We start from the raw sequence: 18,464 nt of genomic DNA on the forward strand, positions 1-18,464 counted from the left end.
CAAAATGACTATATTTTTAAATTTTTGGTCAGCTCATGAGGCACCCACTTATTGAGTTTTTCACCTTTGCAATTTGCTTAAAACGCCAAACCACCACAGAATGGTCAACGCTGAGTTGTTCAGCAACTTCTTGTGTAGTCGTAAGAGGATCAGCTTTGAGGATTGCTCTCAATTGGTCATTGTCAACTTCCGATGGTCAGGCACTATGCTCCTTGTCTTCCAAGCTCTCATCTCCTTTGCAAAATTTCTTGAACCACCACTGCACTGTATGTTCATTAGCAATTCCTGGGCCAAATGTGTTGTTGATCTTGTGAGTTGTCTCTGCTGCTTTACAACCCATTTTGAACTCAAATGAGAAAATCATTAGAATGTGCTTTTTGTCTAACATCATTTCCCTAGTCTAAAATCAATATAAAATAAACAGAAAGCTCAGACAGTAAAGAATCTGCCTGCAATGCAGAAGACCTGGGTTCGATCCCTGGGTCAGAAAGATCCCCTGGAGAAAGGAATGGCAATCCACTCCAGTAAACTTGCCTGGAAAATCTCATGGGCAGAGGAGCCTGGTGGTCTGTTCACAAAGAGCTGAACACGACTGAGCGACTAACTTCACTTTCACTAAGTCATTAACAAGAAAACATAAAGCAAGAAAAGGGCATTAAAATGATGTATCACATAACCACATTTATTTAAGAATGTATTCCAATATCAAACAGCAAAGTTCAACAATGCAAACCATAATTACTTTTGCACCAACCTAATACAATACAGAGTTCTCCATTTAAGAAAGGCTTCCTGTAGAACACAGGGCAGGAGAGGTCACTTGAGACAGCAGCGATTGCCAAGACAAAATGGAAGCACATTCCAGACTGAGAAAACCACATCTAACAGAGAGGCAAGGAAGCATGCTTCCCAGTGATAAAGAATTTGCCTGCCAATGCAGGAGAGGCAGGAGACGCAGATGCGTGTTCGATCTCTGGGTTGGGAAGACCTGGAGGAGGAAATGGCAACCCACTCCAATATTCTTGCCTGGAAAATCCCATGGACAGAGGAGCCTGGTTGGTTACAGCCCACAGGATCGCAGAGTCAGATACGGCAGAGCACACACGCATGCCCGTGGCACACACACACGAAAAACTGAGTGTACCAGCATACTTAGGAAACTACAGGTAATTATCTTTCCAAGCACAAGCATCCCATACAACAATGTGGTCAGGAATTGAGAGCAGGTTCCCTCCAAGCAATACAAACAGTGCTTGAATTTGAAGCTTTGGAAGAGGCAATTTTCAGATTCAAGTCGAGTACTTCTATTCATTTTCTGTTCCCCTTTGTTCACAACATCCTAATCACTGTAGTATATTTGCATCTATCACTTTTGTAAACTACAGTATACCCACAGCCTCTAATATTAAAGTGTGTTTAGGAACTCAGCACAGCACTGGGATTAATAAGCACTTTGACTGGTAGACTACCAGGGTTCAAATCTAAACTCTACCATTTGTCGTGTGACCCCAGGCAAGTTATTTACCATGGAGATGCTTCAATTTCCTCACGTGAGAATAGCTGCACCTACTCAATGCACTGCCATGAAAAATGTGCTAATTTATATAATGTGCTTAGAATAGCGCTTGACTTACTCTGAGCACCACAGAAATGTGCGCTATTAAAACTCAGCAAATGCTAACTATGTAAAATACTTATGTGTTCTGATAGTTTGAAAACAAACCCAAATTATGTGCAAGACCTGCACACCAAAAACTGGAAAATATCACTCTAATTAAAGAGCTAAATAAATGGAAGATTTGTGTTCATGGATTAGAAGATTTAATATTATTTAAACTGATGTACATTCTCAACGTGCCTGCATGCGTGCTCAGTCGCTTCAGTTATGTCCAACTCTTTGGAACCTTATGGACTGTAGTCCTCCAGGCTCCTGTGTCCACGGGATTCTCCAAGCAAGAATACTGGAGTGGGTTGCTAAGCCCTCCTCTTCCTGACTCAGGGATCAAACCTGCACATCCTTTGGCTCTTGCACTGCAAATGAATTCTTTACAACTGAGCCACCAGCCACCAGGAAAGCCCCATATTTTTCATGTAATTCCAATCAAAATCTGAGTAGGCATGTTTGCAGTTTAACAAGCTGATTCGAAAGTTTTTCTAAAAATGCAAACAATCTAGAATAACCAACATAATTTTGAGAAAGAAAGAGGACTATCAGATGTCATCTTAGTATAAAGGTATAAAAAGGCTGTGTGCTATCAAGAGAAATAAAAGCCCATATTCATTGACACTTGTATATAAATTTTCATAGTAGCTGTACTAATAATAGCCAAAAACTGGAAACAACTGAAATATCCATCAAGCCAAATGTGGATGGATGAACCTAGTATAATCATACACGGTGCGTGCGTGCTCACTCACTTCAGTCATGTCCAACTCTTTGCGACCCTGCGGACTATAGCCTGTCCGGCTTCTCTGCCCATGGGATTCTCCAGGCAAGAATACTGGAGTGGGGTGTCATGCCCTCCTCTAAAGGATCTTCCCGACCCAGGGATCAAATCCACGTCTCCTGCTCTCCTGCACTGCAGGTGGATTCTTCACCACTGAGCAACCAGGGAAGCCCACGGGGGGATACTGGTCAGCAACAAAGGAGAATAAAAATACACAGTAAAGATGAATCTCAAATACCCATGCTGAGTTAAAGGAGTCAGATCCCTCCTCCACACAAAAGCGCAGGACAACCACAGAAAGCTGACCCGCGGCTGCCGAGGGACAGGGGTGGGGAGGGGGGCTGACTGCAAAGGAGCATGAGGGAACTCCTGCAGTGACGGCTGTGGTGGCGGTGGTTACACAATACAGACACGTGTCAAAACTCGTCCAACTGCACACTTAAAGTCGTGAATCTGACTGCATACAAACTACGCCTCAATAGAAACAAAGTCATAAGGCAGCACTGTCTTTCAAAAATAGAAACGTAAGATTTTCTTTGCATATTCATGAAAGAATACAGGCAAGAATTACTATTTACTTAATACTGTTAAGAAATCTATATTACCTTATCCAAATTTTGTAAACTTAGCATGATGAAACAACCAAAAACACTATGTGAATGGTTCTTTTACATCTGCATCTCCTTTAACTAAAGAATCAATGGAAATCTACAAAAGAATTTTCTAATGCTGAACAGAAGTACTTATTCAAGATGAAAATTAATAAGCAACACAGGATTTAACTAGGAAATCCGTTAGCAAGCTTGTAACTGGCCATAAGGTTATCTAAGCCTGCCAGCTTCCAGAGAACTGGGGGGGGAAAAAAAGTATAAAGGAGATTTAAGAATATGAAACAGCTCTTATGCTACCCAAAACTTAGCAACGGTAATTCCCATGATTCTAATTCTATTCTTAAATAAAGAACCTTGCAAGAATCAAGAATATAGAGATTGTTCCTTAATGATATAAGTCAGTCAGTAATAGGGAACATAAACAGGACACTTTTATATCACAAAGTTCTCTCAGGGGAGCACTACTTACCTGATAAATTCTCCTGAGGTAAGATGTCTTTCTCTTTAACTTTCAAAAAATAACAAATATTTTACTTATATTTTATACTATTAAGCAGTTATTTTTTAGGTATATCTCTTTATTAATCCTCAATCTTTAAAATCAGAAAATAAAATCTGTACCATAAGCAATAAATGAGGACATAAATATTTACAAGGAGAAAAAAAAAGACAGTGTAAGCAATTTCTAGTTAAATAACCACAGAGATAACTAATACACATATTACACAGATCTGGTTAGAACAGGCAATGTGCTACGTTATCTTCTAATTGATGTTGTCATATGTTAGTTTACAGCTTTAAAAAAGATATTTAAGATCTCAATTAGATTAACCATTCCTTTTGTAAAGTAAGACTACAAGTAATAATCACATTCAGTTTCTTTCAAGTTCTACACACATTCACACACCCCTTCTACCTGCAATGCCCTTTCCACTTATCCCACCCATTTAGATTCTTCCCATCTCTCACCACCTATCTTAATTGGTACATGTTCCCTGATCCCTTGAGCTAGAAACTCTGTATTCTGAAACCCCACGGCTCTTTTCTGTAGTCTTTTATGGCATTTAACACCTTCTACCTTGCACTCTACTTCAAGTACAGTAAACTATAAGTATCCTTGAAAAGAAGGTCCACACTTTATTCTGCCTTGTAACCCTCAGAGATCATAGTACCTGAAACTAAACATTTAGTAAATGTGCTACCTAAAACACAGAGGAAAACAATAATTTTTAGGCACTCTGTGCCCCACAAAGCCTTGGGAGATACAAAAGGAAACAAATGCCAATGATAGTGACCTGCTCTAAATCTGAGAGACACAGACAAGCAAACAGATTAATACAATATATTATAACCGTGATAAGTGTTATAATAGGAGAGGAACAGGGTGCTCTGAGGGGGAACATTAGAGTTAGGGCATTAAGTATGTTGAAAATTGTTCTAATTTCACAAACTATCTCAGGAAACCAAGTCTAGGTTTCTGAAGGGCCAAAAGAAGCTTTCAAGGGGGCTATAGTAAGAACACCCTTAATCTTGAAATTTTTTCTTAAGCTGAAACTAACACTCCACCTATATAACAACTTTACTTGCAAACAGAGAGTAACAATTTTCTCTGTATTCTTGGTAAAACCCTCTGCAATAACCAGGCCTGGTCTTACTACATTTGCACAAATTTGCCCATCCTATCCTTTTACACTTGTCTGAATTGTGCACCAATTCCAAAAAGCACATCCCATTCCCATGCTCCAAACTCTGCAGATCTAAATCTATTTAACCTTTAAGGTTCTTTTCAAGGCCCACTTCCTGATCTATCACCCAAGAGTACTATATCCCCCAAACGTATACTGTAATATTACTACTCTCTGTACCTCTCTTTTTTAACAATCAATGATGAAGTTAATTCTTAAACATTTTTTTTTACAACTTGGAGTTAAACAGAATTGACCTCATACCCCAGATGTGCTACTTCCTTGCAATGTGAAGTTGGGCCAGCTACAACATTCTTTAACCATAGTTTCCCCTTCATTAAAATTAGGATTTAACTGGGTGATGTGTACATATGCCTAATACACACATACATTCATACTACATATAATGCATTACATACATATATGTAATTTTAATACTAATTTGTATTTAATATTCATATTTAATTTTATTACTCTTATTTCAAGGAGGAAGACGCAAACTCTAAAACTCAACGAAAGAGCAATGAAACATGAACAAAGTGGGTACTAAAAACTGTATCAATCAGTCGATGTAAAGGAGCCTCACAACTTTCAAATGTGCTCTCAAGACAACTCACACAAGACACCCTTAGCAGAATTTCTCATGTCTCCTACGAAAAACCACGAAAAATTCAGAGGCGAAAAGACACAAGCAGTTACAGAGGTCCTAGGATGGTGGCCCTGCCACTGACATACTTCCCAAGCGTTTATCTGCCTCTGTGCAACCCAGAAGGAAGGGAAGAAATACCCTCTATTACGTAAGTCAAATAGTACATCAATTTAATACTTTTTTTTTTTAAACCTGCATTATCCCTAGGAGACAAGCAAAACAGCTTCTGCATATTTCAGCCTCGGATGAGAAAGTCCAAGTGGGATGGGGCTGAGTCATCTATTAAAAATCATCAACGTCTGCCCCACCCTGGAATGGGGACACCATTGAGACCATTTCCAGCGCGGTCCGGGACTCGCCACGCTCTGCCCCTACCGCATCCTTCTTCAAGTCCCCACCTCGGGCGCCTGTCCCGGCACTAGGCGCAACCTGGCATCCGGCATCCCCACACCAGGGTCCACGCCTGTCTCTCGTCCCTGATCAGACTCCGACCCCCGCCCGGCAACTGCACTCACCCGGGCGGTGACCTTATACACCGTGTAGCCCCTCGGGTGTCGCTGGGGCTCCGTGACAGTGTAGAATCGGGCCAGATCGGCACCCCGCTCGCGGGGAGAGGTCATCCTCCCGCCGCCTCTGTCGCCGCCGCCTGCCGGGGATCATCAGTGCAACCCGGCGCCGCCGCGGTTCTCTGAAGTAGCGGCCAGGCGGCGAGGAGGCGGTGGCTCATCGGCGGCGCCTCCGCCCCTGGGCTCTGCTTCCGGGGTCGCGGAAAAGCTTCCGGGTCAGACCCGGGCTCCAGTCCTTGGAGGGAGACTCCACGTTAGACCCAGACCGCCATCCCGGCCTGAGCCTGGCAAGTGAGCGAGGATCAGGCAATGGCACCGCCAGCGACGAGATGGAGGGATACCCCAGCCTAGTATCTTCTTTCCTTTCTTATTGGCGGCCCATTGGTTTAAATACCCACAACCCCTGAACTCTTCTTTCAAGACAAACTCAGTTCATCTGTGCACCTGTGTTTATACCACCACAAAGCGAAAGTGAAGTCGCTCACTCGTGTCCGACTCTTCGCGACCCCATGGACTGTAACCTACCAGGTTCCTCTGTCCATGGGATTTTCCAGGCAAGACCACTGAAGTGGGTAGCCATTTCCTTCTCCAGGTGATCTTCCCAACCCAGGGATTGAACCCAGCTCTCCCGCAATGCAGGAAGACGCTTTACCATCTGAATCACCAGGGGAACCACAAAGTGAAAGTCACTCAGTGTCCTGACTTTGTGACCTCAAGAACTGTACAGTCCATGGAATTCTCCAGGCCAGAATACTGGAGTGGGTAGGCTTTCCCTTCCCAACCCAGGGATCGAACCCAGGTCTCCTACTTTGCAGGCAGATTCTTAACTAGCTGAGCCACAGCAAGCCCCCCAAAATTAAAAAAAAAAAAAAAAAAAAAAAGTTGCCTGTCTTAAGAGTTTTATAAGGATTAAACTTCAACCCACTGCAGTGTGCTCACTGAGAGTACAGCCTGAGGGGAATTCAAACTAGGGGAAGTTAATATGCATTCCCTGCTTTGAGTATACTAACCCTTAGATAGTTAAGTTGCATATCTAAGGGAAAATTTCATAGATGTCTGGGCATGGGTTGGAAAGGAGTTTCCAGGCATGAGACAGAGTGAGAGGGAAAGTAAAGTTTATTAGAGTGGGAGATGCTGTTAGAATAGCGGGCCTACTCAAGGGAAAACCGAGGTTGAATGGGGGTCCTTAGTCCACTTTTATACCCAGGGTACAAGCAGTGGGATAGGGGTCTTCCAGTCATTTGCTGATTGGATGAGGCACGTATACTGGATGGGGAAAGAGTAGGACAAATACCTTCTCTCTATGGGATAGGAGGGGAGATAGGTTATACTGTTCCATTAATAAATAGTATGCATATAATGTACACAGTATATAGTATATAATATATACTGTTCCATGGGGGAGGGAAGGATGATAAGGGTCTGGTTTTTCTGTTCCTGCATTTCAAGACCCTCCTTGGTTTTATCTGGTCTTTCGTCCTTGGGTCACCACAGTCCTCCCACTATTTTTAGGGCCGATTCTTTGGCCTCTTTTGATACCCTGCTCATGTCTAACTATCTACCTATTTCACTTCTCAGGCACTTGGGAACCCAGTCTCAAAGGAAAAGGGGCGATGATCGCTCTGGCTTCTCCAGACTGTACAGAGGTGTAGTGGGGCTCTGGGTTCCCTTCGCCTGCTCTCTGTCAGGGTGCATTTACGGAGGGAGAGGAAAGTCCATGAAGTGATAAGGCAGCTTGTTTCAGCACTGTCTGGGTATTGGCCAGGGAACATTCTTATCATACTACCACTTGGAGATTTATTGTATTCTAGAAGAAACAAACTTAATGAGAAAGTTAAAGGTACGTGACCCAGAGAGTACTAGAAGTAGAAAAGCTGCTGAAGAGCTAGCCAGGACAATCAGGACTAGACACTGGTTCGTGACATTAGTGCTTCTCTAGGTATGAGAAGATGCAAGAATTTGGGCTCATAAAATCTTCACCTGAAAACATCAGACCGTCTGAAGGCCAGTTCTTCTGGGTTTTTCCCAAGCACAGAGTGCCTTATTTCTGATCTCCACCCTGAACTCCTTTCAGGGGATGTTGAAGGTCAGCAGCTTGCAGTGGTCATGATGTAATCCTTGTAGAGGCAGCTGGCAAGTGCCAACTTCCAGTCAGCAGGGTCCCTTCATAGCCACATATTTGACCACGCTTTGGGGGCATTTCATGGCCATTGTGTCCCGTGGTGCTGGGAAGGCTCATTCCCAGGTCTAATGAAGATTCCATTGACAGGCCCCTCAGTGTGCTGTTAATGGACCAGGCCTTGCGAGTAGCAAAAGTCTCTGGACCATGTCTGTCTTACTAGCCTCTTGGTTCAGGAGGAATTTCCCTCTTGTTGCTTCTTCCCATATCTAGAGTTACATTATTACAATCATTGATCTCACATGGAACTGCATATCAGCATTTTATCACAGGCTCAGTCCCACATTTGGTAACATAAGAAACAATCGTCTGAAACAAGTGACATAGAAAATAATATACCTATAGCTAGCAGTTATTAGTAAGGTCATATGTCAGTCAGATAGGATCATATAAGTCACTGTGAAATTGTATATTCACTTAGCCAAAGTAACAAAGATTTCAAAGGTAAACATAGATCACTTCAGAGGTAAAGAAACTTACAATCGGTTATCAAAGGCAGTTCAACATCTCAAGAAAACTTGTATTTATGCACAAAACTCTTCCCTTGGAGTGCACTTTCCATCAAAACTTCTTAACACTTTCTGTACCCATTATTTTGTTCCCATCCTGAAACAGCCACCTGTAAGTCAGACTTACTTCCTTTTCCCTTCATAAAATGTAATTTCATTCCTCATACCTTCTTTACTGAAAACACACATCGTACTTTCCTTAAGCAACCAAGAACTGACCTTTACATCAGCATTCTACATTGGTGAACGTAAATACCAGTGACAATTTCTAAAAAAATTCTAGAGAACATCTCAGGATGGCATCAAACATTATTCATTAATAGTCCAAAATCTCTAGTTTCTCTATAAGAGGAAATTAGTGTTCAGTAATGAATGTTTCAGAATCTCATTTTATTTGGAAATGATCTAGCTATTCAATAAATCAGTCACTTAGTTTAGCATAGCCCTAGAAATTCAGGTTACAAAAATCTAGAGGGACTGTTTTAGAGAGACATTTCTAAAGTATAATGATTCTTAATAGTTTATCTAAAAGCTCCTATCTCATTACTTTTTTTTTTGAAGTTTCTTCACTTGAGGTACTTTCCTTGCTGACAAACTTGTAACAGATATAACACTATAACAAAAAAATATATATATAACAATATTTAACTTATAATAAACCTAGGCACAATGAAAATATGCCTAATGTTAATGATTCTTAGACATGTCTATGTTAGATTAGCAAACAAACATTAATATTAGATATTTAATATCATTTCCCAGTTCACATGAATCTGAAATTCATTTAGGTTAATTTCTCTTGTATTTAGAAATTGTCTGATTTGTAAGCGCTTACTTTTCTTTAGGCCAATTAAATTAGAACTCATTTACAGCTTCAGCAATATTAAAAAAAGAAACAAACAAAAAAAAAGACACACACTGGGACATACATAAATCCAGACAGACAGACAGTCAGAGATCTAATAGTTTGCTTCTTGAGATTTAAAATGTCTCTTCGACCCTTCCCCCCCTTTTTTTTTTTTTTGCTTGAAGTTCCAATTTGCCCAAGGCTGAGGTCTCAGGCAAATGGGCTATGTATTTCAAGGACATGAAAGGATTAACCTCAAGCTTTTCCCTAGGCAAGACTTTTAACAAGCTAGTTGTTTTTAACTGCATATGCAAAAAGAACTGGTTTTGCAGTTTCCAAGGAAAAAAAAATCATTTTAACCAGTTTTCTCCAGAGTCTAAAGAAAATCATGGCCATCCTTTGTCAAAAAGTCATCTTTCCTTTCTGGGGTCATAGTTTTATAGCTAAAATATAGACCAACTAGTGCTCAAATTGACTCTGATATCAGGGGCAGATCAGCTGACGAAAATCTTGGATTGTCCCTTTGGTGAGAAGTGAGGTCTTTGTCCCATCAGAAGAATCTGAAGGGCTAAGGGAATTTGCAGGAGTGGGGAAGCGTGGTCCTTCTCCACCCTGAGAAACAGGAGTAGTTAGAAGGGAATTCTTTAGGATGTTCTGGAGTGGGGGAAATCTGGTTCCCTTTCCACCTGAGAGAGGAGAAGGCAATGGCAACCCACTGCAGTGTCCTTGCCTGGAGAATCCCAGGGACGGGGGAGCCTGGTGGGCTGCCGTCTATGGGATCGCAGAGTCGGACACGACTGAAGCGACTCAGCAGCAGCCGCCTGAGAGATAAGCGTAGTTAGAAGGGGGTTCTTTAGAATGTTGGGAGAGTTTTTGATTCTTCAGGCTTTTGAATATAGGAGAAAGATCTGGACAAAAGGGAACCTCAGAATCCTTTCCTAGAGATCGTGTGGATATGAAAGGTCGAGTAGCGGTTGTCTAGGAAATCTGATGGAGAGAGACAGAGGGGGCAGGAGATAGGGAGGCAACAGAAAGACACATGCAGCCTGAGCCCCTCAAGTCGGGATTCTGACTGAGGGCCATGAAAGCAACATCTAGGCTCCTGTAAGTCAATCCGGACCAAAAGGGAAAGAAGTGAGGGTGACAGGGAAGAACGCTGAGGAATCCGCCTTACAATCCTATCAGGGAGGCGGTGGCCGGGGACAATGGTCTCTGTTTTGCCTCAACCACGATGTGCCTGACTCGGTGCATGGAAGCTGTCTTGCTGGGGGCGGAGGCCCTTGTGGCCTGATCTGTTCTGTGTCCCCCTTATCAATGTGGCAGGCGCCCTAATGGTTTTCACGTGCCTGACCCATGCCCACACAATATCGCGTTGGCCTAGTCCTCAGCTGGAAAGAAGACAAAGGAGAAACTCTCACTCATTCGGGCAGCAGCTACTGGGGCGCAGTGTGCAGTGGGGCCTTTGGAACACACCAGAGGGGAGCCCTGGCCGGAGTTCCTCAGTTGCTTCCACAGCACTTGCCTGTTCGCAGAGGGTCCCTATGAAAAAGAGAGGCGAGGAGGTGGGGAAGAGACCCCAAGGTTCCCGTATGGGTCACCAATAATGTCGTAGTCCAGGTGTGTGGTGGAAAAGAATTTCCAGACAGGGGGCCGAATGAGAGGGAAAGTAAAGTTTAAATTAGAGTGGGAGACGCTGTTAGAACAGCGAGCCAGCTCAAGGAAGAACCGACATTGAATGGGGGTCCTTAGTCCACTTTTATACCCAGGGTACAAGCAGTGGGATGGGGGTCTTGCGGTCATTTGCTGATTGGATGAGGCATGTATACTGGGTGGGGAAAGAGTAGGGCAAATACCATCTCCCTATGGGATAGGAGGGGGGGACAGTTTATATTGTTCCATTAATAGTTACAGCATGGGGGATGGAAGGACAATAAAGGTCTGGTTTTTCTGTTCCTGCATTCCAAGACCCTCCTTGGTTTTATCTGCTCTTTCACCCTTGGATCACCACAATAGATTCTTATATCTTCCATAAATGGAAAAGCATTAAAATCATTAACTGTGATGGCTTTTCTGTGACTAGCAGTAATGTTTCACTACTTCATGTTTTTCCCAGCAAAAAAAAAAAAAAAAAAAGAATCATATAAAACCTGTCTCCTGCCTTTCCTCTTTGAAGCAGTTTCTCAGCTATCTGAGAGCCTATCTCTTGGGCGGTTGTTCTCAAAGCGGCCCCTGAATAAAACTGAAATTCATTGTTCTCACACGGTGCATGTTTTTTATTTGACACAACCTATTTCAATTTTAAAATTCATCCATTCATACTCTAAAGCTGGAGCCTGTGTCTACTACGAAGATAGAGTTCCTATTTAAATTCGTCACTATCCACAGCTTGATAATTCCTCTACCTTCCTTCATCAAGATTTTCTCATTCCCCACAACATTCATACCAAATGGCTGCAGTTCTCCTCAACACTCTATTCCTCTTCACCTTGCCTTTTTATCTGTTGGCCCCTCCTTCTTTACAGAGAGGGTAAAAGTACTTAGTACCAATCCCTTCATCTTCACACATTTCTGTTTCAATCTGAGACCTAGACATATCCCTACCTCATTTTCCAGGACTAATCACTCTTCCTGTGTACTGATATCCATCCTCATTGGCAGACCTAAAGACCTTGTTCCATCAGTGACATCCCAACTCTACTTTCTGTACTTTTAATCTCTTCCTTGTCACTGGCTCCTTCTTCTCAGTCTATGTATGCAAGGTCTTCCCTGTAGCTCAAGCGGTAAAGAATCTGCCTGCAACACAGGAGACCCGGGTTCGATCCCTGGGTCAGGAAGATCCTCTGGAGAAGGGAATGGCAGTCCACTTCAGTATTCTTGCCTGGAGAATCCCATGGACAGAGGAGCCTGGTGGGATACAGTCCATGGGATCGCAAAGAGTCAGACATGACTGAGCAACTAACATTATGCATGCCTAAATCCATCATTTGTTTATTCAACTTGAAATCACCACCTAGTATATGACAGTCATCATGCTAACTAGGCACTGCAGTTACAAAGTCCCTGATCTCAAGAACCATCTAGGAAGAAAAAGCAAAGAACATTTAAAGTATATTGTTATTAAAATAAATACTATCACAGGTGCATATATGGAGTGCTACAGAGCACAACTAATTCTGTTTGGAAGATTAGCTAAGGTTTTCTGATACTGGGGAAACTATGGTGAATTTTGAAAGAGAGACAGGAAATAGCCAGGAAGAGAAGAGAGTAAAGGAAATCATTCATGTTCTCATCTCTCCTGATTTTTTCTCCTGATATTGAGCAGTATCAAGAGAGGGTAGAGGAAAGGGCATGAAAACCAAGGGCAATGAAAACCAAGTTCATGAGGAAGCTATGTTCAAAGAGCTAAGAAAAAAACACACAACAAACAAAAAATGTCCAAACTGCTTAACCAAAACTGGTTCAAGAAGAAAGAGGAAATCTTAATAGACCCATAATGAGTAAAAAAAACTGAATCAGTAATTTTAAAACTTGAACAAATAAAAAGTCTGGGATCAGATGCCTTCACTGGTGAATTCTACCAAACATTTAAAGAAAAATTAACATGAATCTTTTTGAAACGCTTCCCAAAAAATAGTAAATGAGAAAACAGTAACTCATCTTATGAAGCCAGTATTACCTGCATGCTAAAGGCAGATGGAGCCGTCCCCAAAGAAGAAAATTGCAAATATCCCTTATGAATATATGTAAACATATTCAACTGGGGGTCCAGCAGTTAAGAATCTACCTGCCAATGTGGGGGAAATGGGTTCAATTCCTGGTCTGGGAAGATCCCACATGCCACGGAGCAACTAAGCCCAAGCGCCACAACTACTGAGGCCTGAGCGCCTAGAGCCCATGCTCTGTAACAAGAGAAGCCGCTGAAATCAGACACACTCACGTTGCAAGGAAGAGTAGCCCCGGATTGCTGCAGCCAGGGCAAGGCTACTCACAGCAGCAAAGACCCACTGCAGCCAAAAATAAAAACAACCAACAAGTCCTCAACTAAATATTAGCAAATAGAATCCCAGAGTATATTTAAAAATTAAATAACATGACCACATAGGTTTTATCCCAAAAATACAAGGTTGGTTCAACATATGAAAATAAATCAGTGTAATATACCATATTAATGAAATAAAGGGGGAAAACACTGGACAGTATCACTAAACACACACACACAAAAAAAAAAGCATTTGACAATATTGAACACCCTTTCATGCTAAACACAAAGCAAAGAAAGAATAAAAGGGAGTTTCCTCAGCCTGATAAAGAGCACTGAGGAAAAACTCACAATTAACATCATACTCATGGTGAAAGACTAAAAGTTTTTTCCCTAAGATTAGCAACAAGACAAAAGTGTACACTCTTTCCACATCTATTCAGCATTGTGCAGAAGCTCGAGCCAAGGCAACTAAACAAGAAAAAAATAAAAAGCACAGAAGAGAAAGGCAGGAATAAAACTCTTCATTTGCGGGTGACATGACCTCACATATAAAAAGTTCTAAACACACATACATGCAATAAAACTATTAGAACTAATAAACAATCTCCATTAAACGGGAGGAAATAAGATCAGGACACAAAAATCAATTTTATTTATGTACATTAGCAATGAACAGTCTGAAATAAATTAAGAAAATAATTCCATTTATAATACCATACCATCAAAAATAATAAAATATTTGGGAATAAATTTTTTTTTCAATTAGCAATAATCGCGCCTCGGATAAACCTCATTGGCTATGATACTGCCACTGCGCAAAGCTGGGAATAAATTTATAAAAGAAATATGAATTGTACACTGAAAACTCTAAAAACATTGTTGAGAGAAATTAAAGTATACATTAATAAATAGAAAGTCATCCCCATTCATGGCTTCAAATATGGTTAAGATGGCAATACTCCCCAAATTTATCTACTGATCCAATGAATCCTTATTAAAATTCCAACTTTTTTTTTTTTCTTTTTCAGAAATGGTCAAGCTGATCCTAAAATTCATTTGGAAATGCAAGGGACTCTGAATGGCCAATATAATCTTGAAAAAAAAAAAAAGATTCACTTCCTGATTTCAAATTTTACCACAAAGCTACAGTAATCAAGGCAATGTGGTAGTGGTATAAGGATAAACATGTAAATAAATGGCATGGATTGAGAATTCAGAAATAAATCTGAATTTTTTATTTATATTTTATTTATAGTCAAGTGATTTTCAGCAAGGATCTTAAGATCATTCAATGGCTGAGGAGGGTGGAAGAGGGTGGGGAGAGGTAACAGACAGTCTTTTCAACAAGAGGTGCTGGAAAAACTAGATATCCACATGCAAGAGAATGAATTTGGATCCCTACCTAACACCGTATACTAAATTTTTTTTTTTTAATTAACTCCTGCTCATGGATCAAAAGAAGTGATTCTGATGTTAATGCACATAATGTTCAGCCTAGTTGCCAGAAATGAGTAAATACTCTATGACTCCATTTATATAAAGTTCAAAAACAATTACAGCCAATCTGTAGTGATAGAAGTCAAATGGTGGCTCTCCATGGAGGATGGGGGTGGCGGGCACATGAGGAGAACACTATAAGCTCCTCTGGGCTGCTGGGAAGGGCCATGATCTTGTTAATAGTTACATAAGGGCTCCCCAGGTGGTCCAGTGGTAAAGAATCCACCTGCCAATGCAGGAGATGCAGGAGACGGAAGTTCAACCTGCAAGTTCGATCCCTGGGTCAGGAAGATCCCCTGGAGGAATACTCTAGTATTCTCGCCAGGAAAATCCCATGGACAGAGGAGCCTGGTGGGCTACAGTCCATTTGGGTCACAAGGAGTTGGATACAAATGAGCATGCATACACAAGTGTATATATATGAAAACATTTATCAAACTAAACATTTATGATTATTTACTTTACTGTGTATACTTTATACCCCAGTCAATACACTTATTTCTTTTTGGCTGTGCTGGGCATCATGTGGGATCTTAGTTCCCACAGGGACTGAACCTGCGCCTCCTGCAGTAGAAGGCGAAGTCTTAACCAATGGACCTCCAGGGAACTCCCCCAATCAGTAAGCTTTTTAAATTTTTAGGCAAATAAAAGTCCCCTGGTCTCCGTAGACACTTCCAATCCACCTTTCATATTCCTATTAAAATCATTTTAAAAGTTGTGGCATTAGGTCACTCTTCTGTAAATTCTTCAGTGGGTCTTATTATCATGATTTCTCTGTCAGAGATTTTTGGGACCCATTACGTCTGGTCCTTGCTCACCTCATTTCATTTTTCTGGGTTTCAGTCAAATCATTTGCAATATTACACCTCCAGATCTTCAGACCATCTGTTTCTTTAGAAATTCCCACCACCTCCAACCAGCCTTCAGAAATCAGCTCACTCAAGAACTAATGTCTCTCTGAAGTCATCTTTCACAGCCCAACCTTCTCTTTCAAGGAATAGTAGGTATTTCTTCTTCTTTGCTATCACCTCTCTATTCTTCATCTGTACTATGCTCCTGTCACAGGGCAGTGATATATTGTGTGGGCTAATTTAGGGCTGAGATGTTTTCATCCCATTATGCTGTGATCACCTTAAAAGCAGGGGCTGTTCTTGCTTTGTATTTGTACCCCAGGTAAGTGTTGCAGTGGCTAGAGGGGAAGAGTTGTTTGCTAACTACATTAACCCCAAGGTTCTAAAGACTTTTTTCCTGCCAATCCAATTAAATATACTGTTATAACTATTTATCTTTTTGCCCAAAATAACTGACTATTCTGAGCTTCTGACCAGAATGAAATAAAAAATATATATACTCAAATTAAACTCACATAGTACCAGTCAAAAGCAAGAAACTGGTTTTGGCAAAGCTTTGCTACCTTGTTACAGACTTCACTTCAATTTCTATTCAATATTTTAAAATATTGTAATAATCCAAAGATTCCCTTAAAATTTTTTGACCTCCAGGATCCTAAACTTCCCAGGTTTAGATAACTATTTATGAACTAAAGATTAATTAAAGAGAATAAAGTGATATATTACCTTACACCTTGACGTTAGCCTTCATGAAAGACACATACAGCTTTCAACTAAATGTTTAGTTTTGGCATGACAAAGTCAAAATACTTGGTAAAATACTATAAAATACCACATTATTTAGACAAACAAAAGACACAGTTTCTGTCCTCGAATGGGAATTAGACAACCATGAAGAGCATTTCTGCTCTTTCTTGCAGTCAGCTTCCTCATGCTCTCCTCTGCTGTTCCATCATTCTCCTCTGTATCTAAAGAACCTCTGCTGAGATCCGCCCTTACTCTTTCCTAGCTCCCCAGAAAGATAACCACAGGAGCCTGAAGATAGACCAACCCAGGCAGCAAGACCACTTGTCACAGTTGAGCTCTATTCTGTGACATCCACAAGTGTCTACATGGTTGAGACCCACAAATCTGCAAAGTCCCCATCCTAGGACTGAGAGATGGGAATAAGAAAGACTTTGGGGGTAGAGAGCAGAGAAGAGCTAAACTAAATTTTATATCCTGACTGCCAAATCTCTATCGTTGTACCTCTGCTTTAAAAGCCTGAACATTAAAATGTTCCCAGTGAATTAAGGTTCTTGCTTCATGGCAAAAGGATTTAGGGACAAAGTGATAGGAAAAAGTGGTTTTATTTAGAGAGGAACATACTCCACAGAGTGTGGGCCATCTCAGAAGGTGAGAGGCCCCCAAATCTGGCAGGGTTAGTTTTTATGGGCTGGGTAGTTTCATAGGCTAATGAATGGGAGGATTATTCCAACTATTTTGGGGAAAGAACAGAGATTTCCAGGAATTTGGCCACTGTTCACTTTATGACCTTTTATGGTTGGCCTCAGAACTGTCCTGGAGCTCATGGGCGTATCACTTAATATGCTAATGTACTACAACTAATGAGGCTCACGGTCTACTGGAAGTCAAATCTCTTGCCATTTTGGACCTAGTTGGTTCTAATCAGTTTCTGTCAAATCCTATGACCGTGTCATTCTTTTAAAGATTGTGGCCCTGCTCCCTTCCCTCCTATTTCATTCCCACCTCAGACATTTTACTACCATAGCCTTATGGGAAACAGAGGGGTAATCATCTGTCTTCTGTAACTGCTTTGTTTCAGAGAGTTCTTAATTTGATCAGTCCATTTACAGGTGAGGAAAGAAATGAGAGATTCTAGCAAGGGCTGAATGCTATAAAGTGTTCATCAAGGAAGACTGCAGAACATATACTCATGAAGACTTCCATCAGCTTTCCAGACCAATTTAGTGACTATTGGCTACTGTGAGTGAAGTGAAATGAAGTGAAGTGAAAGTCACTCAGTTGTGTCCGACTCTTTGTGACCCCAGGGACATGGAATTCTAGGCCAGAATACTGGAGTGGGTAGCCTTTCCCTTCTTCGGGGGATCTTCCCAACCCAGGGATCAAACCCAGATCTCCTGCATTGCAGGCGGATTCTTTACCAGCTGAAACACAAAGGAAGCCCAAGAACACTGGAGTGGTTAGCCTATCTCTGCTCCAGCGGATCTTCCTGACCAAGGCAATCAAACCAGGGTCTCCTGCATTGCAGGCAGATTCTTTACCAGCTGAGCTATCAAGGAAGTCCCACTATTGTGAGACCATTCATCAAATCTGTCCTGCTCCAAATCAAACCTTTAATTTGCCACCACTCTAGCAGGCTCAGATGCAATTTATGCTGGAAAAATAAGAAAGAGCATGAAAAAAGTAAAGGTAAGACTTCATGACCATAAAGAGTTAGGAAACCACTGCACCAGACAATAAAATTCTGCAGGGGAGAGAATTATGTCACCATGACAACCTGAGATATTTTTATTGGGAGAGTTGGTAGGCTGTACAGAAACATTTTCCAAAAATTGGACTTGAGAGTGAAGTATAAGTACATGTGTGGGAGTCGAGAGACATTTCAAATTTGAATTTT

The 18,464-nt window shown here is 41.3% G+C and overlaps 1 protein-coding gene and 1 pseudogene across 3 annotated transcripts in view; both read right to left on the reverse strand.

Moving 5' to 3' along the window:
• Window positions 1-6,127, reverse strand: part of RPS6KC1 (ribosomal protein S6 kinase C1) — a 195,389-nt gene extending 189,262 nt beyond the window's left edge. For all 3 annotated transcript variants that reach the window (XM_065936225.1, XM_065936224.1, XM_065936223.1), the window contains exon 1: window positions 5,908-6,127. In XM_065936225.1, the coding sequence (XP_065792297.1) occupies window positions 5,908-6,012 (105 nt within the window). In that variant the 5' untranslated portion in view covers window positions 6,013-6,127. The remainder of the gene's footprint in view (window positions 1-5,907) is intronic.
• An 8,054-nt stretch (window positions 6,128-14,181) lies between these two features.
• Window positions 14,182-14,298, reverse strand: LOC136170188 (U4 spliceosomal RNA; annotated as a pseudogene).
• Between the last annotated feature and the right edge of the window lie 4,166 nt (window positions 14,299-18,464).

This window comes from Muntiacus reevesi, chromosome 5 (genome assembly GCF_963930625.1).
Source record: "Muntiacus reevesi chromosome 5, mMunRee1.1, whole genome shotgun sequence".
Classification (NCBI taxonomy): domain Eukaryota; kingdom Metazoa; phylum Chordata; class Mammalia; order Artiodactyla; family Cervidae; genus Muntiacus; species Muntiacus reevesi.